A 27795-nucleotide genomic window follows, 5' to 3' on the forward strand; every position below is an offset into this window, starting at 1 on the left:
TGTGGGTTCTGGGGGCCTGGACTCTGGTCTTCATTCTTCCACAGCAAGCACTTTATCCACATAGCTATCCCCCCAGGACCCAACTAATCCTATTTTTTGAAAAATAAAACTATGTTCTATACCAACTCTCTATTTTTTTTAAATTTTTCAATATTAAGTCTGTGAGATGACATAAATAGACAGCCATTGCCTGTGTTCCTGCATCACCCCCTGACCAAGGATTGGTATCCATGGCCATTTCCCCATTATAGAATGCAGAGGGCTGCTAGACAGGAACACATAAATACAAATACCCTGAGAAGATTCTGGCAATAAGGAAAAAGGAAACTAGCCACACACCTCCATAGCAAGGATAGAGATCATGGCCATTTATCTCAAAGAGTCAGACCTGGGCTTGTCAGGAGGGAACCTGTCCACTCAAGTACATCTGCGAACACTTGTCCTGATGCACACATCATTCTGAAAGTGGACAGATCCCGTTTTCCAGTCCTGTAGGGATCAGGTAAAATGCAATGAGTAGGGACACATCTCCAGGAAGAAACCACCCCTGGAGGAATCCCAAGTATCTTGTTTGGAGTTGGAGGGGAAAGACAAGGTTTGCATTAGCTGGACTTGAGCTCTGATAACCTTGGCTGCTTGTGGACAAGAGCTCGGTCTGAGCCAGTCCTGACTACTAAGCTCAGGCCACATGGAGTATGAGGTGAACGGGATGATGGAGAGGGCACAGTGGGTGTGGTCACCTCACCTCCGGGTGCAAGGAACCCTGCATGTTTTCTCAGGATGCACACACGTGCCTGTGGCTGTTGAGTGATACACGAACAAAAAGCCAGTGGTATGTATTTCAGTGTCCACTTGAAAAAGAAAACAGTCCATCCACCTAATCCTTCCTGAACAACTGATGGACACTGGCTCAGCTGGGAGAGCTTCTTAGCGAGAAGCTAGCCTGTGGCTTGCAAGGTAGAGTGTTCTATTACAGGACACAGATGTGGCAGAGCTTGAAAAGTGATTGAATGACCACACTTGGCAAATGATGCCCCAGAATGTACAAGTTAGCCAAAATCTTTGCTTTTCCTTCCCTTTTTCCTCCCTGGTTTTTAATCTCAATATCTCTGAATAAAACTGCATAGAGAAAAAATTGCTTACAAGAAAAAAATAGTTACGAGCAGTTTTAATAACGATTCTAGTAACTTTTAGAGAATGTCAACAAAGACTTATTGCATCTCTGGGGCAGAGCGGGAGGATTGCTTATCTCCTCTTCAGATCTGGGCTTCGGAGTGATCACTCTGTTCCCTCCCAGAAAGCTGGGCTCCGGAATGTGTGTATATATACACATACACTTGCTGTCTTGTTCATAAGCAGGTGTTCATAACTCTCGTGGCCTATGTGTCTGTGAGTGGGTGTGTGCAAATGTATGTGAGTACGCTCGTATTAAATAGTAACAAGATGATAATGCTACATCTAAGCTACCCTCATATTTATATTAAATAATGACATGCTGATGTCGGTAGCCCATAATTCTCCATTTTCCATTAACCATCCCGCCAAGTTAACTGTTTTCTGATCTCTCTTAGATGGAAGTCCTCTATGAGTGTGGAAGCCATTAACAGAGTAATTGCTGTCTGTTGCCATGACAACCAGTCGCTGCAGTCACCTGCCCGAAGTCTTGCCAGACTGCACCAGCTCAGCTGCGCCTGTGGTGAAGACGGTGGAGGACTGTGGCAGCCTAGTGAATGGGCAGCCACAGTATGTCATGCAAGTTTCAGCCAAGGACGGGCAGCTGCTGTCAACAGTAGTGCGGACTCTTGCCACCCAGAGGTAGTGCCACCGTTAAAAACGAATGAATCTACAATTGATCCAAAGAGCTGTTTGTCAGGTGGAGAATGCTAATGGGAGTGTAATTAGTGCTCAGGTCTTTGTGTCAGGAAAGAGAGGTGTTGGGGAAAAAATAATTTTAAAAAGACTACCCAAGTTCTGTTGCTGCTGTGTCCACAGCAGCAGGAGCATAAAGCTAAAATTCATGTTGTCACGTTCCTCCTGAAGCCACTATAGAGAGCAGGCAGGGGAGAGCCACAAGACATGGGCTTGCTTTGCATTCGTCATTTTGACACTGTTGTGGCTTGTTTTGTCCTCTGGTCTCCAGCAGCTCACAATGCTAGCCCTTTGTTAGGACAAAATGAAGACGTCGTCGCCTGATTTCAGGTGACGGAGTCAAAGCAATTTGTGGGATAGAGCTAAGGCCTTGAGTAGCCCAGGCTAGCCCCAAACCCACTGTGCAGCAAAGAATGGCTTTGAAAGCCGGATCCTGCGTCCGGCCCTTGCATACTGGGATTAGAGGCATGTGCCACCATGCCTGGTTCTGTGGCTAAACCTTGTGAAGTAACATCGCAGTGTGCATGCCGGTTAGCGTTACCCAGTGGCTATGCTGTCTGGGCTGATCTCTGAGTGAGTCTCCTTTTGCTGTTCTGCAGCCCCTCCTTCACACTCTGCAACCCCGTCCCTGCCTCTTCATGCGCACTCCAGCCTGGGAACTACTGCTCTTTCAACTGGTTTCCCTATGTGGAAAAGAGGGAGGGCTCTGGACAGCCTGGAGGCCACTGATTCAGGCCAGCCCCTTGACCCTGGCATCTCCTCTTATGCTGCTGTTGTCCGTGGCATATTAGGAGTTATAGGCTGCCAAGATAATGGAGGTACCACGTAGTCTCCAATTTTCTTTCAGAAAGAAAAAAAATCTTATATTTTCCTGGTACCCATACCAGGCAGTTCACAGCCTCCTATAATTCCAGTTCCAGGGAGGCTGACACCTCTGACCTCCTTAGGCAAGTACTCGTGTACACACACACACACACACACACACACACACACACACACACTGTTAAAAATAATAAAAATCGATCTTTAAAATGTGTGCCTGTCATAGAAAGCAAGGAAAGTATGTAATGTATATTTCCCACTTCTTGGAGAATTTCTAGCAATTGGTTAGGGCTCAGAACATAAAGAGGAGGTGAATGTCATTGGCCCTCTGTGCACACCAGCCATCCTAGGAGGCTCAATCAGTCACCTTATTTGATCAAGAATGGAAGGCTATTTGATGTAACTGAGAGTTCTCTCTCTCTCTCTCTCTCTCTCTCTCTCTCTCTCTCTCTCTGTGTGTGTGTGTGTGTAAGTGACTGACTGTGACTGTGTGTGTGACTGTGTGTGACTGTGTGACTGTGTGTGTGTGTGTGTAAGTGACTGACTGTGACTGACTGTGACTGTGTGTGTGACTGTGTGTGTGACTGTGTGTGACTGTGTGTGTGTGTGTGTAAGTGACTGACTGTGACTGTGTGTCTGTGTCTGTGTGTGTGTGACTGACTGTGTGTGACTGTGTGTGTGAGGTGTGTGCCTCTCTTTCACCTACTCCTAGACCACACAGCACTGCACACCAAAGGCTACAGTTTTTCCTGCCTATGACTCCAGATGAACAAAGGAGGCCAAAGGACAAAGCCAGCTGCCACCTTTTTTCTCACCTTCCTCTCCCCAGAGCATGTAGGGTCTCCTGGGCTAGAGAAAGGACAATCCTGCCTGTCTCTGGCTTTCATTTACTCTCAGGGACATTCCAAGAGAAGCCTGTGTTTCTGTGGTTGGCTCCATTTGGATCAAAGATAGCATTAAAAAGTAATGGGGCATGGACGCAGGTTAGCATCATCTCTGGAGAACGTGGGAGAAAGAGAGCAGAGAGTGTGAAAAGAGACTAGGTTGTCAGAAGAATGACAACAGTCTTTTAAAATGTCATTCATAGAGGGAGCTGGCCCCTCTCGTTGAAAAAGGAGGCTATCTCAATTTGATGTTTCCTTTAAGCGTACATGGTGAGGGCTATGCTACTTGGTTTTCCTTGGCCCGAGTCATTCTGCAAGTGACAGTAGCTAGCATTAACAAGGCTTGGCTGTCTGCCAGTCCTCTATATGTAAGTCTCTGCTCTAGACCAACTTTTTTACACCCTCGCAATCACAATACAGAAGGCTCCACTTCTGAGCCCATTTTAGAGATCAGGAGACTAAAGTATGGGGAGATGAAGTTACTTCTTCAAAGCTTACACACAAACCCCAGAGCTTGGGTTTGAGCCCAGGCAGCCAGATTGCAGAGCTGGGGGCCACTCACCATGCCAAGTCCTCTTCAAGAAATGTGAGGGAGTGGCTTTTCCACACTTGAATGCAGAACTCTAGACAGAGGCCACCTCACTAGACAACTTTACCACTTGCCTTCAGTATAGTGTCTTCAGCGTCCCAGAGAGTATCCTCCTCAAGCTCCAAGGACCAGCCACACCTCAGCATTGTGCCCCAGTCTGCTCTGCCTCACAGACTGTGACCATTTTATTCCCCTGTTCTCACTCTCCTGCAGAACTGAAGAGAAATGACAGGGACCTTGCCTACACCTTCATCTGACTCAAAATATGCAGTTTATCTAGATACTACAATTGATGTCATTTCAAAAGAGTTTCTTTTGGGGACTGAAATGATGACTCAAATGTTGAAAACACTCATTGCTCTCACAGAGAACCCAGTTTCAGTTTCCAGCAACCTCATGGTGGCTTAGAACCATCCACAACTCCAGTTCCATGGATCCAGTGCCCTCTTCTGACTTCAGTGGGCAGCAGGTATGCATGTGGCACACAGACATACGTGCAGGCAGAACACTCACACATGTAGAATTAAATAATAAAATCTAAACGGCTGTCCAAAGAATATGTTCTTAATGGTGATGACTGACTTTTGTAGATTAACTTTGTGCGCGTGAGTGTTTTGTCTGCATGTGTGTTTGTGTATGTGCACCACATGTCTGGCTGGTGCCTGTAGAGGTCAAAAGATGTTGGGTCCCCTAGAACTGGAGTTGCCGGTGTTGTGAGCCACCATGTGGACTCTGGAAAATGAGCCCCATCTTCTGGAAGAAGAGGTGCAATTAACTGTGTGGAGCCGTCTCTCCAGATCACAATTCAGTTTGATTGGTAATTTGCCTGAACTGTTCCTGTGTCGAGACAAAAATATGGGCTGGGGAGTATAGAAAAGAATGAAGATGGTTTGGTAGATGAAGTACTTTTCACACAAGCATGAGGACCAGCGTTTGGGCCTTCACCTACATCAAAGCCAAGCAGATGTGGCTGCTTATTTGTAATCTCGGTACTTGTGAGGTGGGAAGAGGGGAATCTCCAGAGCAAAGTGGCTGACTAGACCAGTTATCTATTTGCTGGATCTGAGTAAAATGAAAAGCAATATCTAGGATGACACCCAGCCTCAACTTGTGGGCCCTAGCATACACACATGTGAATTGTGTGCCCATATATGCGTGTATATATATGCCTACACGCATGTAAATATACACAGAGATACACATCAAAAAAAACTGTAAATTATTAAGATATCTACATATATTTAAACCTATCAACTCACAGTGATACCAAGTCTTTCATCACTTTGAAGTTACACATTATATTTTTCAAAACAAGCAATAATAAAACAATTACAAATCCTAACCAACCTATTCAAACCACATCATTAGGTAACCATGTAAAAGGTGATGTTTATACCTAGAAGGACTAGGTAACCATGTAAAAGGTGATGTTTATACCTAGAAGGACTAGGTAACCATGTAAAAGGTGATGTTTATACCTAGAAGGACTAGGTAACCATGTAAAAGGTGATGTTTATACCTAGAAGTATTTCAACAAATAGAGGGGGGAAGAATGGTAGGATTATTTGCCTATATTCAGCAAATTTAAAAAAAAAGTCAGGTCATTAAGACTCTGGTTTCTGGGGGTTGGGGATTTAGCTCAGTAGTAGAGTGCTTGCCTAGGAAGCGCAAGGCCCTGGGTTCGGTCCCCAGCTTTAAAAAAAAGAACAAAAAAAAAAAAAAAAAAAAAAAAAAAAAAAAAGACTCTGGTTTCTGATATCACACACCAAAAGACACCATGAGCCAGCAGTGTCCGGAGGAATATATTCAAGCACACATACAACTGTCAAGGGAAGAACTTAAAGCAGTTTGTATTCTGAGCAGCTGCCACTGCGGAGGGCCCAAATGATGCAGATCAAGGGCCTTCCTCAGGGCAGTGGGTTTCCACCAGTGACCAGCAGGTACCCCTCCTTCTCTTGCAGCCCCTTCAATGACCGGCCAATGTGCAGGATCTGCCATGAGGGCAGCAGCCAAGAGGACTTACTCTCTCCATGTGAATGTACTGGGACCTTGGGGACAATCCATCGGAGCTGCCTGGAGCACTGGCTGTCATCCTCAAATACCAGCTACTGTGAACTCTGCCACTTCAGGTTTGCAGTGGAGCGCAAACCCAGGCCGTTAGTGGAGGTCAGTACGTGGAGCACATCTTGAAAACTCAGATGCAATGAGCAAATGATGTCTGCTTTTATGCCCAGGCCCAAATCCTGTAGAGCCTCACTGGAGCGCAGCAGTAGCTTTGAACGAGAAGGAAATGGGGATGGGGGGAGCAGGCAGACACCGAGAGGGACAGCTTACTCTCTCATTCTGGACCCAACAGCAGAAGAGGACCTCCACAAGGGTGGCAACAAGAAAGAAGAATTCAGTGTCAGGAGAAAGGGGAAGTTTAGAGACATGATCTCGGTTCGTTAATTCCTATGAGACAGAGCATACATATCAAGCCCCTCTCCACATAACAGCCACCCACCTTGAAACAACACATAAGGGTACAGGGCTGTCCATCCCAGAAGTCTTCTTGAGGAAGGATAGCTGCATAGCACAGTGGACTACACCAGATTTCCTAAGTTCTGTCACTACAATAAGCCATCTCACCTCTTGAAACGACTGTAAGGATTAACCCAATTACTGGGTATAAAACACTTAGAGTCAAGAAACATGAAAACATGTTTAAATGAGCAAAGGTCTTTCTGCCGCCTTTTAGTGAATTGCCTTGCATTGGGATTTCTTTCTGTAAAAGGTGATGTTTCAGTTCAGTTGCCCAAGTAGTGGGGTGTTCTCCTTTGTTTTTAGATGCACAGGATTTTCCCTGAAACCCAGGGACTGGCTGGTTTTAGAGTAATTGAAGGAAGATAGTTATTTAGGGTATTTCTGCCCCCTCTCCTACCTCCAAACCCTGCTAGCCAATTAAAGCACCGTTGTTGGCAACAATAAATATTTTAACAATGTTAAAGGCAGAGAGTGCTGAGAGGGGCCAAAGTACAGCCTGTACTACAGATATGCTGAGAATCAGGTGACTGAGCCAAGGCTATCCTAGGGGAAACAGCAAGCAGACCTCGAACCTGAAATAAAAAGCCATTCCTGGGAGCCGTGTAGTGGATGCCGACGCCGAGACACTGAAAGCTCTGTGCATATGTTCTCGGAGTTTTGACCTTGAAACGTTAACTGGAACTTAGAACTAGAACTAGTCTGATCTGTGACTTAATTCCCAAGCAGTACAGTGCAATGTTTGCCTTGCCCCAGCAGGCTCTGCATTTGTGAAGGCCTCATCAAGTGACCTCTTTGTGTAGCCATTTTGCTACTTGACAGTCACTTTCAGAAGTTCTTATTTGTAGATTGCCTGTCAGGATCTGGCCCTGTACCAGGTTCTCAGGACCCTATCATGTCATAGCCCCTCTGCAGAGGGACAGATACAGTGAAATAATAAACAGACAACATGAAGATTTTCCAAGCCCAAAAACAAAGGGAAAAAGAGGTCTATTTCTCCTTTCCAGAAAGTCTTGGAATCTCCCCAATTTGCCATTGCAGCCTCTCCAGGGAAGCTGGCTTCCCAGGGTGAGGAAATCAGGCTTTTAAATGGATCCCTCCCAGAGGTCTTTACTGAGATCTTCAGACTGGCAAAAATCCCGGAGAGAAAGGGCTGTTGATAGGTGTTCATGTGCTCACACTATAGTGTTTTAAAAGCGCCATGATCCTTTCCCATCTCAGTCTAACACCTACAGAAGGCTCTTCAAAGTTGCCAGTGTCAAGTCCCAGCCTGACTGGCAGGATGGTCACTGCTGTCATTAAACAAGGCAACAAGGCAAATGACCTTGAGAATGTGTGAGGTGCTCTACAAGATTTAGGGCCTCACCTACAAAAACCTCACCCAGACGGTCACCAACGGGGAAATTCTCATTGCACAAATGGAATGCGACCATTTTCAGAGTTAATGATGATTGAACAAGTTGAAAGTGAAAGGCAAACCTCGTCGGCCTGGGGGAGGCTGACCGTTTGATCATCCCCAGCTGAAATGAACTTGCTGTTTGACCACAGCCATAAAAAGTTGTCTTTGGTTTCTCAGCTGGAGAACAAATGAGAACCAGGTGCAGGCAGATTTTTTTTTTTTTTTAACAAGTGACATCGCTAATTGACTTTTCCCAGTCTTACCAAAGGGCAGTGTATTCATGGCAGCCAATGGGACTCTGCAATTTCATCTGGAGATGAGCATGCATCTTCTAAATATGGTGGCCGAAGCTGCCTGTGCGGGTAAAGGATTAAGAGTACTGATGCACTAGTTCTCATTCTTATTCTCGTAATTGCTTTAATCATTACTCTGTTTATCACTTGGATCTGCCTTCTCATTAAAGCAAGAAAATTCTATAGCATTTAATTTTAAAATCAATGTGACAATAACAGCTCTTGTTGCTGGAGGAAGCAGTTTTAGAAGTCATTTATAAATTTTATTTGTCAGCCCCGAGATGCTAACACTAGCTGCAATTACTGTAACACCTCAGATTTGCACTTTTGGGGTGCCCTTTTGATCTTCCACTCACTGCAGCCCTTCAATGCCCTTTACTCCTGTCCCTGAGCTCCTCTTTCACCTCCTTTTCTGTACCCCACAGCCAGCCATTAGTCATTCGAGTTAGGTCCAGAGCCCGGGACTGTTGTGTAGACACAGGCTGTGGTGCTTGCTTTCTCAGAGGCTGAGCTGCAGCTCATAATGGCCAAACCCATAGCGAGTTTTTATTAGAACCGCCAGACTGGACACTACCTCTAAGATTGACACCGACCATCTGTGTGGCCATCTGTGTGGCTTGGTCAGTTTCTCGGTCGGCAAGGACTCTCCATGACATCTTTTGGTCTCTAAAAGCTAAATGCTCATGTGATTTAAAAATGCATCTGGGATTAGACAATGTCCGGTGAGAGAGCACTCCCTTACCATGCAAGAGGCCCTGGGTTTGATCCCCAACGCAGCAAACAAACCATACCTCAAAGGAGCATGGTATCTCTCACCTTCTTACCCAAGTTGTCTGCCTACCCAGGTCTCATGTTCAGTCCTAAATATTTTCCTGCTACAAAGCAAGCCAGTAAAACGAGTTAGTTCCAACCCGTGAGAGCTACAGAGCAGCCATCTCATTTAGCCCGGTGTGGATGAATTCCTGTTGTGGTCCAGCTAATACAGCCTCATGAGGTCTGTGTCCAATTGTGCGTGGCTTGAAAGGAAGGAAAACGTTAAAGCTGTAAGAAGCATAGAGAAGGGGCCGTCCTAATACACATGCACTCCACACGCTCAGAGCCAGCAGGCCCTCAGCAAGCCGTTGTCTGTTGACAATGACAATGTACTCAGAGGCACCCCACGAATAATGGCCCACTAGAAAGAACACTAGAATGAAGGGAATAAACACTAACTGTGAGAAGACCCACTACATATAACCATAGTCCCAGTTATGGTTACGGTCTCCTTCCTCTTCCACTGTTAGGACAGTGGTTCTGATTGAGCAGGTTGCCACGGAAGCCCACATCACTATGTGCAGACAGACTGCCGGGAACATCAGTTCCTAAGAGTGGAGATTCTGCCACAGGCTCCCTTGGGACATACGTGTGTAATAGTCACCTTTGCCCAGAAAACTCAGGAAGCTGGAGATCAGCTCAGCAATGCAGTAATTGAGGTAAAATACCAAGAAGTGGTGGAAATGTGGTTAAAAAAAAAAAAAAAAAAAAAAAGACTTTTCTGAATCTGGTCCTTCTTGATCAGAGAGATGTGATTTTTTTTTCTCAGAGAGGGCACAGTTAGGTTTCCATGTTCCTATTTCCTTTACACAGACCTGGCTAACTGATAAGAATTGTATGAACAATGTAAAAAGCTATTGCTGCGAGTCAAAGGTCTACTTAAATTGAAAATGAGAAGTGTTTCCACACATATCAGCTGTCTACATGAAGCTAGGAAAATGAGGACTAAGGATTTTTATCAAAAAAATTGTGATTTTTTTTCTTTTAAGACTCTGTAGGGGGGTTGGGGATTTAGCTCAGAGGTAGAGCGCTTGCCTAGCAAGCGCAAGGCCCTGGGTTCGGTCCCCAGCTCTGAAAAATAAGAAAAAAAAAAAAAGACACTGTAGGAATAAGGCTTTAAAATGTGCCCTGGATTCAGTTGTACTCTTCAGGAACCCAAAGAGAGAAAGTACTCATGGAGCAGGGAGAAACTACATATAAGGCAGGAAAAGCTGCCCACAGAGCAGGGAGAAGAAACTACTCAGGGTGTAGGGGAAGCTCCCCACTGATCAGGGAGAGCTCCCCATAGAACAGGGAGAGCTGAGAGCTCCTCATGGAGAAACCGCTTTACACCTTGCCACTTTCTGTTTCAAGATTTACTCCTGAGACTGGAGAATAGTTAAGAGCAGCCCTCTTCCAGAAGACCAGGGCTCGATTCTCAGCGCTCAGGTGCCCGGTTACAACTGTCTAACTCATTTCAGATTATGTAAGTCTTCTGGCTTCCATGCCACTGCTCACGTGACACATAGACATACTTGCAGGCAAAATACCCATGTGCATAAATAATATAAATCCCTGGGAAATATTTAATACTTGTATAAGTGCTCATTTCTTATATATTACTGTATTAATTTTTACAGATATGTGGCTATATACATTGATTCATATATGTCAGACTTGAGTAGAGCAATACTATACTCAGTGTTCTGGTTTTTGTCTGGAACATTCATCCAATTAAAAACAGAGTTTTGCTTTAGCATATCCATCAGCAACCCCTTATGGCAGGAGGTAATTTGACAATAATACCATAGGGGTTTTAAGCTGCTTTGAGGAAATTCTGAGGTGGATCTTGTGTTTGGAGCACCAACAAGCTTCTCTCTGCATTAGTCTGTGAGTGCAGCCCAGGGAGTGAGGTACGTAGAGCACAGTCAGCCATGGGCTGCTTGAGCGTTAGTGGATTGATAGCGTCATCTTTCACTGAGGAGTTTGAATGCCTTCAGAAGGAGCCCACATTACCTCACACCCGCTCAGCCCTCTCACTGGCTCACCTGGCCTGCCTACTGTTCACTAAGCGGGGTGATTTCTTCCACCAGTCTATATGTCTTCCTACAGGCTTTGGTCTTTGGTGGGGCTTTTAGATGAGCCTAGTGATCTCCTCCCTCTTGTTCCCAATCAGGCTGGAGAGTCTGCTGTACAACCACAAGGTAGATGGACCTTGAGGATAGCATTAGCTCTATGGCTTGTCCTTGAGTATAATTGTTGATAGCCACACATTACCTTGACCTTTGACATCAAACAGACCTTCCATCAAACTCTCTGCTTCCATGTGGCCCCATCCCGACTCTGCCAGCCATTCAGACGACAGGTCAGATGGCCACACGCCGCAGCAGCCCTGAATCCTGCAGTCAGTCGGCCTTGTGATTTCCTCTTGGCTTGGGTGGCTAATTTGGCAGTTGTTTCGTTACTTAATGCTTAGCTACAAAGAAGCTGTTTTAAGGTATCTATTAAATTCACAGCTTGCTTCATTAAAAATCACTTCATTAAAGAAGCAAGCCAGCCGAAGTGCTCGCATGGCCATGCCAGATGGAGGGAAGCTAAGTGCTCGGCGCCGTGCTTTCCGCCTTCGCTGATGGCAAAGGATTAATTTGGGGGAAAATCCAATTCCCTGCATAAAAGGAGTTACATGAGAGGATTCTGTTATTTTAAATTGTTCTGACACTTGCAGTGAACTCGGGTTAAGATAACCTTGTAATCCACATTTTTATTAAGACCTGGTTCCTCCCCCTTCTTCATCCCACCTGGAAACTTCAATGGGATGAGATTTACAGAGGCAGAAAACACCAAGGATTGTTGCTTGTGACTTTATCTCCACTATTCTGTGTTTCAAAAGCAGAATGGGGGCAACGTGGAGCTGGCAAACAGGTGTGCGTCCGCTGCCCACATAGCAGCGTCCTCCCCAGAGCAGCTTCTTAGCGGCAGAGAAAAGGTCTGTGCTATTCTCCAATCCATCCCTACATAATCCCACATGGTCAGAAAATCCAGCCAGGTTTTCTTTAAACACATCTGGACAGAGAGAACGAGGAAGTCAACACGAGACTGGACTCCCATGGCTGACTTCCAATATGCCTGTATGACCAGCAAACACTGGCTGTTAGGGGGTTGACAATTAAATACATGAGAACTGGGGAGGTGGAGGTAAAGTTGCCCCCCTGGACTGCTGGCAGAGAGCTTTGTAAAGGGAAGTCCAGCAAAATGTCACCAAACGCTGCAGCTGATAGCCATCTTCCTCCTGAATCCTGCCGAAATAACAGGGCACAGTTAACTCTCAGGAATTGCCTGTGCAAGGTACCTGGCAGAACAGAACCAAGGAGAGGCATAAATTGTAGGAGGCACAGATTTCTGAAACAGTTATAGAATATGCATAGCAGGCCCTGCTGAGGCGCCTGCCATCCCCCCGGGTGCCTCTTAAGTCAATAACGAGCTTTTTAATTCTGAAGAAAGAACTCATAGCTTTAAGAAACCCCTTGAGAAATACTGGGAGTAAGATAGGGCCTGCCTGTGGGACAGCCGTTACTAGCACTGGGCATCGCCAACACAGATACTGTAACTTCTCTTTGCCATCAAAAGGGGAAGAGTGTTCCATCTGTGATGGGAGCTCAGTACTTAGTCCCTGGTAATCCTCTGCTCTGCGGTACTGTGCTGAGAGCCTTACTTTCCAGAGTAGGCCTGAATTAATTTACTTTGAATCCACCTACATTTTAGCTCTAAGGTGTTCATACCCCAGTTTTTCTCTCATATTGACCCAGGCAAAGAGAAAATAGTATGCTATCCTACCTCAATGTCTTCTATATTCCTAAAGTAACAAAACCTTTGTCCTACTTTGTAAATAAGGAAGTTGCAACTCAGAGGTATGAAGATCCTCTTCCAAGATCTTAAATACTTTTAACCTCAGGGCTAGAGAGGCAGAAGAATTGGCCCTCACCAAAGTCCATATGGTTTCTACATATCTGGTGTCTTGAACCAATTGGGTCTACTGTAACAAAATATTATAAATAAGGTGACTTATGAACAATAGGTGTTTATTCCCTACCCTTATGGAGTCTGTTAGATCCATGATCAGAGTGCCAGGATTGTCACGTCTGGCAAGGGCCCTCTTCCAATGTTGTAAATTGTTGACTTCTTATGACATCTTCAAATGGCAGGAAAGGTCTAACTCTCGGTGGTCTCTTCTCCAAGGGCACTTATGCCAACGATGAGAGTTCTATCCTCATGACCCAATCACCTCCCAAAGGCCCCACCTCTAAATACCAGCAGCCTGGCCATTCTTGCTTTGCTCATGAGCACATGCATGTACACATGCAGAGTCCACGGCTTCCTGACCAGTCACCAGGTTTTCCACAGAAATGAGGGTTGAAGATACAGTCATTGGTAGAGCACTTGCCTAGCGTGTGAGGCCCTAGGTTCATCCCTCATACAGGGAACAGAGGTAGGACAAAGAGGAGGGAGGGAAGCAGGGAAAGGGAGAGAGAGATGAAGAGCATTGTTAATGAAGCCCTGGTTTCCTATTGATACTGAGTTTGTCTATTAAATCCAGAGCTTGTTGTCAAGAGGGAAGAATATATAGATGGAACTCCAAAACTTCTTAGGGAAGTAGAGCTAATTCAGTATGAGAATATCATGGTGAACATGTTATTACACATGTGCCAAATGTGTAGAATGAAAACACCAAGAGCAAACTCTGGGGTCATCCATGGACTTAGAGGAACAGTTGCATGCCAGTGTAGGCTGATTGATAGACACATGTGCCATTCTGTTGATGATGGCAGGCATTGGTTTCTTTTCTAATTTCTGTGACAGAAACAACTTAAGGTACACAGTTCACTGGGACAGAGAAGGCCTGCTAGCAGGGCTAGCTCCTGCCCATGGTGGCAGAGCGTAAGACTGTTTGCTCTCCTCATGGCTGACCAAGAATCAGAACACACAAGCTGGAACTGGGGTCAGGCTATAACCTACAAGGCCTGCCTCCCCTCCACAAACTCCCAAAACAGTGCTACTGGCCAGGCACCAAGTGTTCAAACACATGAAGGGGCCGTGGTGCAGTGGGTAGTGGGAGTAGGAACAGTGGTATATGGGGATTCACTTCTTATTCTGCTTTTCCATGAACCAAGAAGTGCTCTAAGTCTGTTTTTGAAAATCCCTAGGCCAGCAGCATGGCACAAAAGCCTGAGAGCCTGCATTCAATCCCAGGACCCACATAAAGGTGGAAGGAACTGTCTCCACAAAGTTGTCTTCTCTCCCCATCCTGTTGTGGCATACATGCACAAACTCACAAATAATAATGATAATAATGTTTAATCCCCAAATGTACCAGATTGAGTGCTGGGATAACTGAGTGGCAGTTCACCCTGTCTCTCACACTCTAGTCTCATTGAAATAGATGTTAGGGCTGGAGAGAGGGCTCAGCCGTTAAAGGCGAGGCTCACAACCAAATATATAAGAGAAATAGACGTTAGCTCTACTAACTCATGCAAAGGTAGAAAAACCATTCTTCATTTCCAAAGGGCTTTGCCTGTCCCTTCCTCTCTCCTCTCACCCGGTTACTCTTTCTCCACATTTGAGTCTCCGTTTCACTGAATCATTAGTCACTGGTTTCCTCTGAGAGAACTTCCAAAGGAGAGAGGCATTTGAAAGCCAGGAAACTCAACAATGTACAGAGCCTCGCCCCTCCTATCCGTGATGGTAGCTGAGGTTAGGTTCTCCAAAGATGCTCATTGGAATAACTCACTCTGTCAAACTTCGTTTCGCAACCTGTGAAAAACAACACTGAATTTCCCCTGGAATTACTTGTGTAATTGCTTCAGTTCTCTGCTTCCTGTTCTTGACAGACACAGCTGGTCTGGGGAAAGATAAGAACAGACCCTGGCCAGGTCTCTGGGTCCTTGGCCTTGCCGTCCTTCTGTTAGTCATCATGCGTGCGTTCCTACACTGGCCTTCTCTGCTGCACAGTTGCCCCTCAGTATAAAAACATGGGGAGCTTGGGAGCTTCTGGGATAACCCTTGCTTTTCAAGTCCGTCATCACTGATGAGAGGGACAGATGTGCACTGCTGGCTAGCATGTGAGAAGAAGCACAAGGCAAGATGTGTGTGGGTAACACAAACAACACAAAAGGCAGGGAAATGTTTTTAAGTTTTTCCCATCCCTTTTGAACTCTGAAAGATTAAGCTTGCTTTTATGCTATGCCACTTGGGAGGACGTATAAAGCTATAAAGACCCTGTGAAGACGGAGATCAGATTGAGAGAGAAACAATGGTTTCCACTCAGTGTTGTGTCAGTGCTTTATCTTCAGTGACGGTACTAGCAACTGGAAGGTGGAACCAGTGTTGAGATTCAAAATCTTGCAGGACCCAGAAGGGAAATGGCTGAATAGTTCATAGGACACACTGGCAGTGAGGTTGTCATGAAAGGTGTAAGACTGGATGTACAGACACTTCCTAATCAGCCCACTTCCCCCAGAGGCTTGCTGTCTGCACAGAGGTGGTGTGAGAAATGCCCCAAGAGACAGTAGTAAAGAGGGCTCCACTGCGTTCCCAAATATGTGGCTTTACCATCCAACTCCAGAGGTCACTCGTTCGTCATAGGCCATTTCCAGCTGCCGTAAGATATACCTGGTATTGATCTGAACCCAGGCCCAATCAGGTGAAGGCAGCAAGGTAACAGGGCACACCGGCGAGGCTCATCTTGCAAGATGGAGGTTTCTATGAGGGAATCTGTAGGAGGATGCTTCGGGTGTTTTTAAACACAGCATTTTTCCCGTCTCTATTTTTTAACAGCTTTACACATTGAAGTAGAATTCACACGTCATGAAATCCCACATTTAAATCTTACCAACTCTGTGGCATTCAGTGTTTTTCACAGAGCCGAGTAACCATCACAGTCAACATTAGAATGTTGCTACCGCTCCCCAGAGAGACACCACACAGCTCATCCTCCCGCACCTCTGGCCATGGCACTGGCCCTTTGAGACTGGCCTCCTTGACTTGGCACAGGATTTGCAAGATCCAGCTGTGAATTCACAGGAACAGGATTGTGGACCTCTTAGCTGTGGGCAATGCTCACTTCTTAATTGCTGTGTTCATGTTGTCCTCCCACTTACCTCCTGTGCTGTTGCCTGGGCCCCTTCTCTGAGCATTTAAAGCTCTCCTATTCCTAGGTACAGCCACCTCTACTTTAGCAGTTGGAAACAGGTACACGGTTGGCCGTGGTTTTCCCTTTTGAAGTCTGACCCTATCATGGTGAGATGATGAAGTCTGACCCTCTCCCTATCATGGTGAGATGATGAAGTCTGACTCTCCCTATCATGGTGAGATGATGAAACCTTGCTCTCATTTTCTCTCATTTCATGGAAGTCATTTATAGATTGACTTTTTAAATATTATTAGAATCCTAGCGAGCTCCTTCCTCAGCAAGCTCTTTCCTTAAGTTCATTTATCCACTCAGTGTACTCGCTCTCTCATTCTACTGCCTTATGTCCTATAGAGATCATTTCTTAAAATCTCACATTTTATGCCTTTCTTTGCTCTTTGAGCTTTTTACAGGGTGGGCAGTGCTCAAGGGCTAAAGAGAAATCTTCTTTTCAGGTAACCAAACCCTACTGCCTATCTCCAACTCATCATCTAGAATCATGCTAGACCAGGGGCTACCTTAGAAAATGTGGGCAGAGAATCTCCAACACTGCTTCTCACCCTCTCCTGTGTCTCTGGGATACTTTGAGAATCTGGTAAAAAGTGTATATTCAAATACAAGTTCAAAAGGATGATGGGTTTCTCAAGCTCTTCACCGTAAGTCAAAGTGCCCCCATCTAGAAAGTTGTGAAAACTGAAAGGGAACAGAGACATATTTTTCTAAAAGTGAATCCAGCACTTATAATAAAATACCTGAAGTCTGAAAATATCTGAAGTTCTCAATCCTTCATAGCAGTTTCCTTTCGCACAAGCAGGCCATGGTATGTCATGTGAAGCACACCAGTTAGTGGATTGCTGCCTTGGTGAGTACAGCATGCAGTTGTGCCTATACACAGGGCCTGGGTTAGTGATTAATTTGGTTTCTTCTATGCTTGACTTGGCTCTGCCATAGGACTCCTCTGGGTACATATCTCACGACCACTGAAGCCCAAAATGTGTGTGTCTCCCAGCTGGAGTAGATGCTTCCCACAGCCAGGGGAAGCTTACCCATCCAGCCAGGGCCCTCCATGCCCTCCCACACATACTAGTTCCCGAAGTCATGACTCAGGATATAGTTGAGCTCTCACCCTTACCCCTTAAGAAAATCTTCTCAGGGCACTGGGGTTAAAAGTACTCGATGTTCTTAACAGAGGTCCTGAGTTCAGTCCCCAGTACCTATGTGGGACACTGCAGAGTAACCTATAACTCTGGTTCCATGGATCCAATACCCTCTTCTGGCCTCTGCAGTCACCCATATACACATGACATAACACACACACAAACACACACACACACACACACACACACACACACACACACACACACACCATACCACAGCTCACCATCCGATCTTAAAAACGAATCTCTTCCCTGGGGCACCATTAATTAGCAAAGCAATCTATAGTCATTGAACATAAGGTAATGTCACCAAAATAATCAATACTGCCTTCCCCTCTGTGATGGAGTGCCACATATTCACCTGCTCTGGTCATCTACACCAAACCCCATGGGAGATGAGCAGAAAGTCCAGGAGGCAGTAAGAATGGGTGGCTGGGCAGCAAGTGAGAGACTCTTCCGTGAGGTGCCTAACACAGAGCATGTCTGAACTCTTGAAAGCATGAGCCACTCACATGATGCAAATGGAGATGTACAACTTCGACCAAACTACTCTTGCAGGAAGGGCTGCCTTTGAAAGTGACGCAGAGTTACCAAGCAACATTAGGAGCCATCAGTATTGGCACAGCTCGTGGGTTTAAGCACTGTCTCAAGTAGAGCCTTGAGAAGATTCCAGCCCTCCGTGTGCTAGGGTATACCTACCTTCAGCAAGGTTAGCCAATCTATATCCTCTGTGTGTGTGTGTGCGCGCGCACGCCAGTTCTGTTCATCTTAATTCTACCCAGAGATATTCTCTGGTTTGCAAGAATTTGTGTTATTTCTTCAGCCAACAATTATCAAGTGCAACTTAAGAATCTTAGAAAATAGGAATAGAGACGTGGACAGGCCAGGCACATGCAATATTCTAAGAAGGCTTACAGGCTAGGAAAAAAGGCTTTTGTAAAAGCACGCAAATATCATTTCTGAAGGTGAGAAAATTCATCAAGGGATCAAAACAAGTGCCCATGGTACAGAAGGTGGGAGTGTGTGTGTAGATCTGGGGTAACCTGTGAAGAAGGTGCCATGAGTGACAGTCCAGCCGTGAGAGAGCAGTGGGGAAGGAGCCCCAGGCAGAAGGAACAACCACTCAGAGGACCCAAGACAGGAATGGGAAGCAAAGAGCTAGATTACAGATGCTTAAACTTCTCCGTGGACCCTTCGGCTGTCTGTTAGAGCCTTGCATTTTTCACTGCATAGCAATAATTACATAAGAACGTGAAGGAAATAGATTACATTAAAATGGAGTTATCAAAATATTTAAAAGGCAGTGATGCAGTGAAAGGCAAATTCTTCTTTATTAATACATTGTGTGGCAGACCAAGTAATTATCTTTGAAGAAGCAATATTTCAGACTACCTGCAACAATTGTGAAGTGATATGAAATATCCATGGCTCTGGGGGTGACAAGTGCTGCTAATGACATTGAGATTCTCTGCATGACTCACTAAGAGGTTCAATTGCAGTTAAGTTTCTAAAACCAAAGGTGAAGTTTTTTCCCCTGATCCAAAACCATAGATCCTGTGAACCTACTGTTGGCCCCTTGGGTCTATGCATATAAATACCCAAGTCATGCAAGACTCTTCAAAGAGTGTGGAGTTTTAGAAAGAAAAGTGGTAAAAAAAAAATAATAATAATAAAATAAAATAAAATTTAAAAAAATGTATATAAGAAATACTCAAGTTAATAAAAAAAAAAAAGAAAAGAAAAGAAAAGAAAAGTGGTGCCGTCTCACTACTCTGTGTAAACTTGCTTCCAGGACAACAGGAATAGAAAAGTATAAAGGAAGATTGCTGAGTGGCTCAGAAAATAAAAAGGGAGCTGGGGGAAAGGTAATAGTTGGCATTAGAGGCCAGGCGTAATGGCACGCCATGCCATCAGTCTCTGCACTTAGGAGGCTAAGGCCAACCAATCCCACGGCTGAGGCCAGCTCGAGTCAGCAGTGAGACCCTACTGGGGTCAGGGGAAGAAGTGCTGGCATTAGAGAGACTTGAACAATCCAGGAGATAGGACTTGCCCAAAGATTGGCTATGGGGCTGGGAAGAGAGGAAGAAATGGGAGGTGACACTAGGGCCATTGACACTGTGCTGCTACATGCTGGTGTGGCCAAATCTGGGAGGAGCATGGGTTCACTGGAGTGACGGATGTCCTTTATTCCACTGTGAGATTCGAACTCTCTGCCTTGTGAGATTTGAACTGCTTATTCCACACATGGAAAGGTGTACAGTAAGTTCCCATGCACACAAGTTCAGAGCTCATAGAGGGGCAGCCTGAGGGGTGATGTGTGTGCTCTTTAGTTGAGCCTGATATTTTCAGTTCAAGTGGGAACCTGCAAGTTCTACATTGTCTCTGTGTCAAGTAGGGAGGTTCCTTTATCACCCCTGAAAAAGCTGAACCTTCTACTCCCTACTAAGGGAGATTCCCACGTTTTGCTCCAGAAGAGGTGAAGGAACTTGATAAAGGTCATGCTATCAAGGAAACCCACATGGAGACAAATGAACACTGCCCCACCGCCCTCTGCCAGGCCTGTGTCTTCTCCACTGCTTTCTCAATGCTATCCATGTAGGAAAGAGTGAAAAACAGGGATTAAGATTCCAAGGAGAGCAAAAGCAAGGAGAAAGAAGTGCTAAGAGAGTGGAGGCCAGAGGCTTTGCATATTGGCTCCTCCACCATCTGACCCTGAACAGGCAAGGCTTAGCTTTCTATCTGGAATGGGAATAATGACACCAACTAACATCATTACATTCAGGAAAATGCTCACACAGGCACGTGAGAAACACTCAATGCATATTTCTGGTTAAACTAGAGCTGTTTCATTTTTAAATGGATATTTGCTATTGTGGACTTCTTAATTATTTCAAGGTAGTCTCCTCAAAAGAGAGATTGAGAGACAGAGTAATTGTAACTCAATGAGTACAAAGAACCTTGAATAATTTTGCTGGGTTTCTTGCGCTATTTCATTACCTGTCGAGAAGAGCGCATCCCATGGTCATTTTCATCTTAGAAAAGGCTTAAATAGAAACTACAGGTTTTTCATCTTACAATAACAGCAACAAAAGTAGCTGTTTCAGAAATCAAGTGAGATATTCGATATATTGTTGTCTTTAATCTAGACTAAAAGCAATGAACTTGATGATTTGGTGTTTGCACACAACAAAATACTTTCTTTCCAGTCAGTCTAATTAGTCTAATACCATAGGATCATTCCTGGTCAGGGCTGCCGACGGCCTCTTTACTGGTTCATTTTCACTGTCTAAGATGTCTCAGTGCTGCTTCCAGGTCAAGCCATGTATGATAAACAAGAACGAAGTCCCTGGGGCCAGGAGAAGGCTCGGTGGTTCAGACACCTGCTGCTCTTTCAGAGGACCCAGGGTTCAGTTTGCAGCATCCACACAATGGCTTACAACCATCCATAACTCCAGTTCCAGGGGATCCACCCTCTGGCTCTGTGCGCACCAGGCACGCTCATGATCTGTATACACGCACTCAGGCAAAGACTCGCACACGTAAACTAAAAAGGAGCTTTTCCGTTTTGGCTTGGGGCGAGGGGCTTCTAAAACAGCATTTTTCCCTATAGCCTTGACTGTCCTGGCACTCGCTCTCCAGGAGCTGGGCTCCAACTCAGAGATCTGACTGCTTCTGCCTTCCGAGACCTAGGATAAAAGGCATGTACCACCATGCCAGCCTTAAAATAAAGAGGACGAGGGGGAAAGGGAGGGCAGAAGAAGAGGGAGGAGGAGGGGGAGAAAGAGGAAAAAGAAGGAGGGGGAGAAGAAACAAACTCTGGTATTTTTAGAAGGTTTTTTTTCTCATCACTTTGAGTCTCTTTTTTTTGCCTCATATTACTTATAGGCCTTTTGCGTATATATTACAATTTCTAGTTTTGTGTTTTTATGGGATTTCCGTATGTGTGTGTGTATATTTCCTGTGGTTTTTCTTTGGCTCTTTTTTTTCTATTTGTTTGTTTTATCCTGTTCTGGTTTGTTTGTTCTTTATTTTAGTTTAGTTTTTAGATGCCGGTTTGTTTTCTAATGAGAAAAAGAAAGGGTGTGGATTTGGGTGGAAGGGGAGATAGAGAAGATCTGGGAGGAGTTGAAGGAGATAAAACTTTAATCAGAATATATGGTATGAAGAAAATCTATTTTCAATTTTTAAAAACAGGGAAAATTACTAGGGTATTGCTAGGATAACACTGTAACTAAATAAAGAGAAGGAGAATTAGCCTCTTCTAGAGATGAGCCCCAATTGGTTATCCAGCACAAAGTAATCACATCTGCCCAAGCCATACCAAATGTAGTCAGCAGTTGGCTTTTGTGTGTGTGTGTGTGTGTGTGTGTGTGTGTGTGTGTGTGTGTGTGTGTGTGTGCTATGTTGTTGTGCTATGTAACAATATAAATGTCTTCAAGGAGGTTTTGCTGCAATGGATAGCAACAAATGAATCAGTAACAAAGAAATGATGCTTCTTTCTGACAGTCATTCTGTGCCCTGTAGAAAATACGCCAGCTGTTCACAGATGTATGTTTGTGGTATGGATGTGTGTGCGTGTGATCATGTATGGGGTGGGGAGGAACAGAACCAAACACCAGGTGCCTTCCCCTACCGCTGTCCCCACTGTGTTTGTACAGAAGGGTCTCTTCACTCACCCTGGAGCTCACTGATTGGATTGACGGTCTGCCCAGTAAGTCCCTGGAATCCTCCTGTCCTTCCCTTCCCTATCAAGCTTGAGGGTGACAGGAGCACATACCATGCCCAGCTTTTACAGGGGCACTGGGGATCCCAAATCAAGTCTTCCTGCTTGCATAGCAGGTGCTTTGCTACTGAGCGCTCTCCCCGACCTGTAAGCATTTCAGCGAGCAGAGGCCTTTGAGCTAGGAGTTAAGTGACGAGGAGTTAACCATTCAGTCACGGGTGAAGTCCGTTCTCTGAAGGGGAAGCTAGTGAGAGACACAGAACAGTGGGATGGGGTGAGGTCTGACCCTGTATTTCCCAGCAGGGTGGATTTTATTAGAACTGCTGGGGAGTTGAGAATAAGAGTGTGTTTGGTATTTCCAGATGACGATGACTGCTGTTTCTGACTGGGCTGTGAGGTGGCAGAGAGGGACCGGGAGGTATCATCTCCAGACATAATAGGGACCCGGCTGACCTGGCAGCAGTGAGGGTGGGATGAAGTGCACAGACCGAAGCTGTCAGTTTGAGATAGTGCTGGCACGGAGGAGCCCAAGAGCAGGGTAAGACACGGAAAGGAGACAGGCTCGTTCGTGAGTACGATAGCAGAGCTGTCATTTACTGATAAAGAGATTTGGAAATAAAGGCTTGGGCTGCTTCTGTTAGACGGATGACATTTGAGTTGTCTGTTAGTCATCTCAGTGGTGATGTGGAGTGGGCCGTTGGATGTGTACGGCTAGAGCTATGGAAGGAGGCCCAGGCTTGAGCAATCGTCTGATAAGTTCTGACTTCCAGCCTGGTTGCATGGGCATCCGCAGTGAGCATCCTTAGCTTCCCTGGAGTCAGACTTTCCCTCTGCCCAGCTCCAGCTGACCAGGAAGTGCATGCAGGGACAGCTCGGGGATTCAGGGACTCAAACACTGGTAGCAGTGTGTTGTCTGCTTTGCTTCGGGCAAGGGAAAAGCATGGTATTCAGGTCTTATCTCCAGTTTTTAAACATGCAAAGGGTTTGACACCTCCTTTCGTCACACTGCCCCCTCCATGTTCCAGTTCCACAGACAAATTAAGGCAGTTCAGCCTAGAACGTGTGCACTTCTAAAGTAAGAACTCTCCCAAGAAGGTCAAATTGAGTTAGTAATTCTCCTAAGGGCCAAGCGAGCTGGGCACATTCAGACAAGAACCCGGAATGAGTGCACACTGAAACCTTGCCTTCTCTGCCTCAATTCCAGCTCTGAAACGTGTGTGTGTGTCCTTCTCCAAGTTTCTTTCATTCTCATGATGGCTTCCAATTAAGGAGATTTGTGGGAGGAATGTAATTGATGGAAACTATTTGCCACCAAAATCTGGTTCTGGTACAAAGTCACCTACAAAGTATCCTTCCTAGCTTGGGGACTTAACCTTGGCCTCTCAAGGCAGAGTCTACTGTCCCCTCATACCAACCCTCCAGTGAAGGACTGTGCTGGCCGGGCTTGTGTCAGCTTGACACACAGACTAGAGTTATCTGAAAGGGAACCTCAATTGAGACAATACCTCCATAAAACCCGGCTGTAAGGCTTTACTTAGTGATGAGGGCCCAGCCCATTGTGGGTAATGCTGCTCCTGGCTGGTGGTCCTGGATTCTGTAAGAAAGCGGGCTGAGCAAGCCAGTGAGTGGTACCCTTCCACATCAGCTCCTGCCTCCAGGTTCCTGCTCTGAGTTCCTGTCCTGACTTCCTTCAGTGATGAACAGCAATGTGGTAATGTAAGCCAGATAAACCCTTTCCTCCCCACCTTGCTTTTGGTCATGGGGTTTCGCTGCAGCCCTGACTAGTGACACTGTAATCAGGTTGAACCCACAGCTCACCCACCTCGGCGGTTCATCCCAGTCAGCCAGTGAGACCATTCTCTGGTAGTTGCATGCCGCACTAACTCCCCAGTGTCTCAGGCCCTGCTCTGCTCATCACAGTTGGGTTTCTCCTCGGTTTGTTTGTCGGTTGAACTTAATTCCAAAAATAGATCAGCATCATGACTCAGGGACAAGTTAGTGATTAAAATGAGATCCCCACAGAAAAGTAGGCAGCGCAGCTCACTGCTGGCTATTTCGACACAAAGATTTTAGTCTGCTTCCTGGGTTGGTTTGTCCACTTGTTTGCTTGTTTGGGCCTTTTGAGACAGGATCTCCCCTGGTAGGCCCTGCTGACTGCTGCCTCTCCAGTGCAGGGATTGGACGTGAGCCTTCCCAGCTGCGTGCCTCATTTCTTATGGCACCAGAGAAAACAAAGCAGGATGAATGCCCCAGCCCTGGGGGTGGGCCAGCCAGCTGAAAGATGCCATACAGATTAGTATCCTCCAGCACTGACCTTGGCCTTCAAAGGCAACCAACCTCCAACCAAGTGTTAGCCGAAGAGTAAGATTAAACTGGCCATTTAGCTGCAAACACTATCCACAGTGGCATGGTGGTGTCTCACACCAGGCCAAGCACCATGAACAGATACTGTTTATGCTGATAAGAACTGGTAAGTGTGAGCCCCTCTTCTGTTCTCCCCCCTCAGTGTTTGCTAAGGATGAAGATAGGGCAGAATGGTTGTGAGCACACTCATTAGACCACCCGAGACAGAAGCCAGGGCCGCTCTTGGATGGCTTACCTTCTACAGAAATTATTGTGTGGATTATTAGGTCACATAGAAGATAATGCCGGGCACATACAGTGAGGGCTAAAGAAACAAGCGTCATCCTTGCTTCAGCATGTGAACCGTGTGTGCCCTTGTGCAGCAAACACTGTTGGGCACTGCTTGTGTAGATGAGGCCCAGCAGGAAAATCAAGGCCGCTTACACCTCCCTGGTGTTTGCTGCATACTTAGGCGATGAGGCACCACTGCAGAATGAGTGCCTCGCTGGGTGCAGGGTGAATGTAACTGAAGCAGAGGGCATACAGGAACTGGAAAAGCGAAGGCATTGCAACTGAGGTCAACCTTTGCCCGTTGTGAATTAGGCCGATGAGCATGATAATGTTGTGGAGATTAAATGCCCAGAAACTGGACCTTATTCTGGTTAGATAAAAGAATTAACATCCATCAAAGCAGCAGCCCAGGAAATTTTGTAGAATTACCATGATAACATCCCGGGCAACCATTCAGCGACTTGAAATATACTCCCCAAACCCCTGCTTTGCACATCCACAGAGTTGGCATGACTTACCATGTCTTGCCTAAGTTTTAAAACAACCTAGCATACACTTGTGCTCACCACCCAGTTACCACGTGGTGTAAAATACAAGTGTTGGTAGAGAAAACAAGGAACAAAAAGTGGAAGCTGGTTTGAATCCCACCTCTGCCGCTTGCTTGCTAGCTCTCCTTGGGTAGGTTACGAGACTCCCTGCTCCCTATGTCTGTCTCTGAGAAGTGGGGAATACCACAGGCTCTAGTTCACTTACTAAGGTAAGTGCTTTTACTGTGGTGCTGTGTACCAGCTAGACGCCCACGTCCCCCTGTCTGCTACACTTCAATCTTCCCTCTGTCTCACTCCCTCTCCACCTCTGTTTCTCTGTCTCTCTCTATGTTTCTCTCTCTCTCTATGTTTCTCTCTTTCTCTCTCTCTGTCTCTCTCTCTCTGTCTCTCTCTGTTTCTCTCTCTGTGTGTGTCTCTCTCTCGCTCTCTCTGTCTGTCTTTCTCTCTCTGTGTCTCTCTGTGTTTCTGTCTCTGTTTCTCTGTCTCTCTCTATGTTTCTCTCTCTCTGTCTCTCTCTGTCTGTCTCTGTGTGTGTGTGTCTCTCTCTGTGTTTCTCTGTCTCTGTTTCTCTGTCTGTCTCTCTCTTTGTCTGTCTCTCTCTCTCTGTCTCTGTGTTTCTCTGTCTCTGTCTTACTCTCTCTGTCTCTCTCTCTCTCTCTCTCTCTCTCTCTCTCTCTCTCCCTTTTCCTCTCCTCTCCCTTTCTTCCCTCCCTCCTTAAATATGAGTTTGTATGTATAAATGTTCTATACAAAGCATGTGTAGATATAGCTCTATGGTCCGTGTTCATTTCAGAAAAACAATATATTTCATAAAATCTTAAAACCACTCATAATCTCATAATTCTATGCCAAAAACAACCATTGCTTTGTCAAGTATCCCTCTAGTCCATGTGTTAGTAAATGTGAGTTTCTATGTGTGCATAAATGTATCTACATTCATAGGATCAGAGTATACATTGTAACCAGAAGTTTTTCTACCCAGCAGTATACCATGTTCATAAACAAAAGATTACATCATCACTTGATATTACTATTTTAAGTAAATTCTGTAATTTATTTCATATTGTTAGAAATTTAGGCCAATCAAATATTCTGTTACAAACTCTGCTGGAATGGTTTATATAGGTATTTGTCCATGTTCTCCTCAACAGCAGATTGTTGCCACTCTTCCTGCCCAGAGAAGCGAGTGGCACATGGGGTTCAAAAAAAACACATACTTCCCATAACTAAGGATACTTCATTAAACTATAATCAAACAGTAAGCAGGGCCTTCCCAAAATGGTGCTAATAAAGTAGAATTGGAGACACACAAAATGGACTGGACATTTCTCTGGGATACAAGATCAGAGAACAATTAGACTGCGAGACACGGAGAACAGGCTGTCACAGATGCCATGGTTATCACTTTTATGGAGGGAGGGGGTAGTGAGGCTTGAACCCAGGCCTTGTGCATGTTGTGCATTCACTGTGCCATGGAGCTGCTTCCCAAGCCCCCATGGGTTTGTTTTGCTGAATAAATATGGGACTGGGAAGACAGTTCCATGGTTACAGCACATGCCGTGTGTACAAGTGAGGACCAGAGTTTGGATCCCAGAACCTCATAAAGCCAGATACAGTTGTACCTGTCTGTAATCCCACCCCCAGTCCTGTTGCACTCCCGGAAGATGGGAGTCAGACAGAAAAATGCCAGAAGCTGGTGGACTAGCTAGCCCTGTGTACCCACCCGTGTAAAACCTGTCTCAAACAAGGTGAAAGAGAGGCCCAAAACCCACGGCTGTCCTCTCATGCACCATGGTAATACACACCTACAGTCATACATGCAAAGATACATTAGATAAATAAATAGAAATCTTATATCTTTGTATCAAGTGAATGCTGATTCACAATTACTTCCTTTCACAGCTAGAGCATCCATTGCTCAAGGCATTGCCAGAGGCCACTTAGAGAAGTAAAATAATAAAATGTTAGTGTTGATAAAATATGTCCAGCAGGTGTAGTGGTTCACCCCTTTATTCCTGGCATTTGTGAGGCAGAGGCCAGCCTGATCTACACAGCAAGTTCTAGGCCAGCCTGATCTACACAGCAAGTTCTCAGACAGCCAGAGATGCATAGACCCTGTCTCTAAATAAATAAAACCATGTCCAGAATTCCCTAGGGAAGGAAAGGGAAGTTGTGGTCAAGGAAGCAACCTCTGCACACGTGAAGCATGTTTACTGGGGACCCTATTCCTGTAAATGCGGGTGCAGGGGTGAGTGCACGAACTTCCTGTCCACTTCCAGGGAAAACCCAACTCTAATGGGACTGCTCTGCTAATCCTTGAGTACCGGGGTTTTAGGAAGCTGAGCAATGTCTTGCATTTAAATGTTCGGATATTTTACTGTA

General features: G+C 45.5%; 1 protein-coding gene across 2 annotated transcripts in view; it reads left to right on the top strand.

Moving 5' to 3' along the window:
* Marchf3 (membrane associated ring-CH-type finger 3) overlaps positions 1-27795 on the top strand; it is a 188899-nt gene that overhangs the window by 150761 nt on the left and 10343 nt on the right. For both annotated transcript variants that reach the window (XM_032885970.1, XM_032885971.1), the window contains exons 3-4: positions 1572-1815; positions 6126-6330. In XM_032885970.1, the coding sequence (XP_032741861.1) occupies positions 1628-1815; positions 6126-6330 (393 nt within the window). In that variant the 5' untranslated portion in view covers positions 1572-1627. The remainder of the gene's footprint in view (positions 1-1571; positions 1816-6125; positions 6331-27795) is intronic.

Source organism: Rattus rattus, chromosome 15, assembly GCF_011064425.1.
Source record: "Rattus rattus isolate New Zealand chromosome 15, Rrattus_CSIRO_v1, whole genome shotgun sequence".
Lineage (NCBI taxonomy): Eukaryota > Metazoa > Chordata > Mammalia > Rodentia > Muridae > Rattus > Rattus rattus.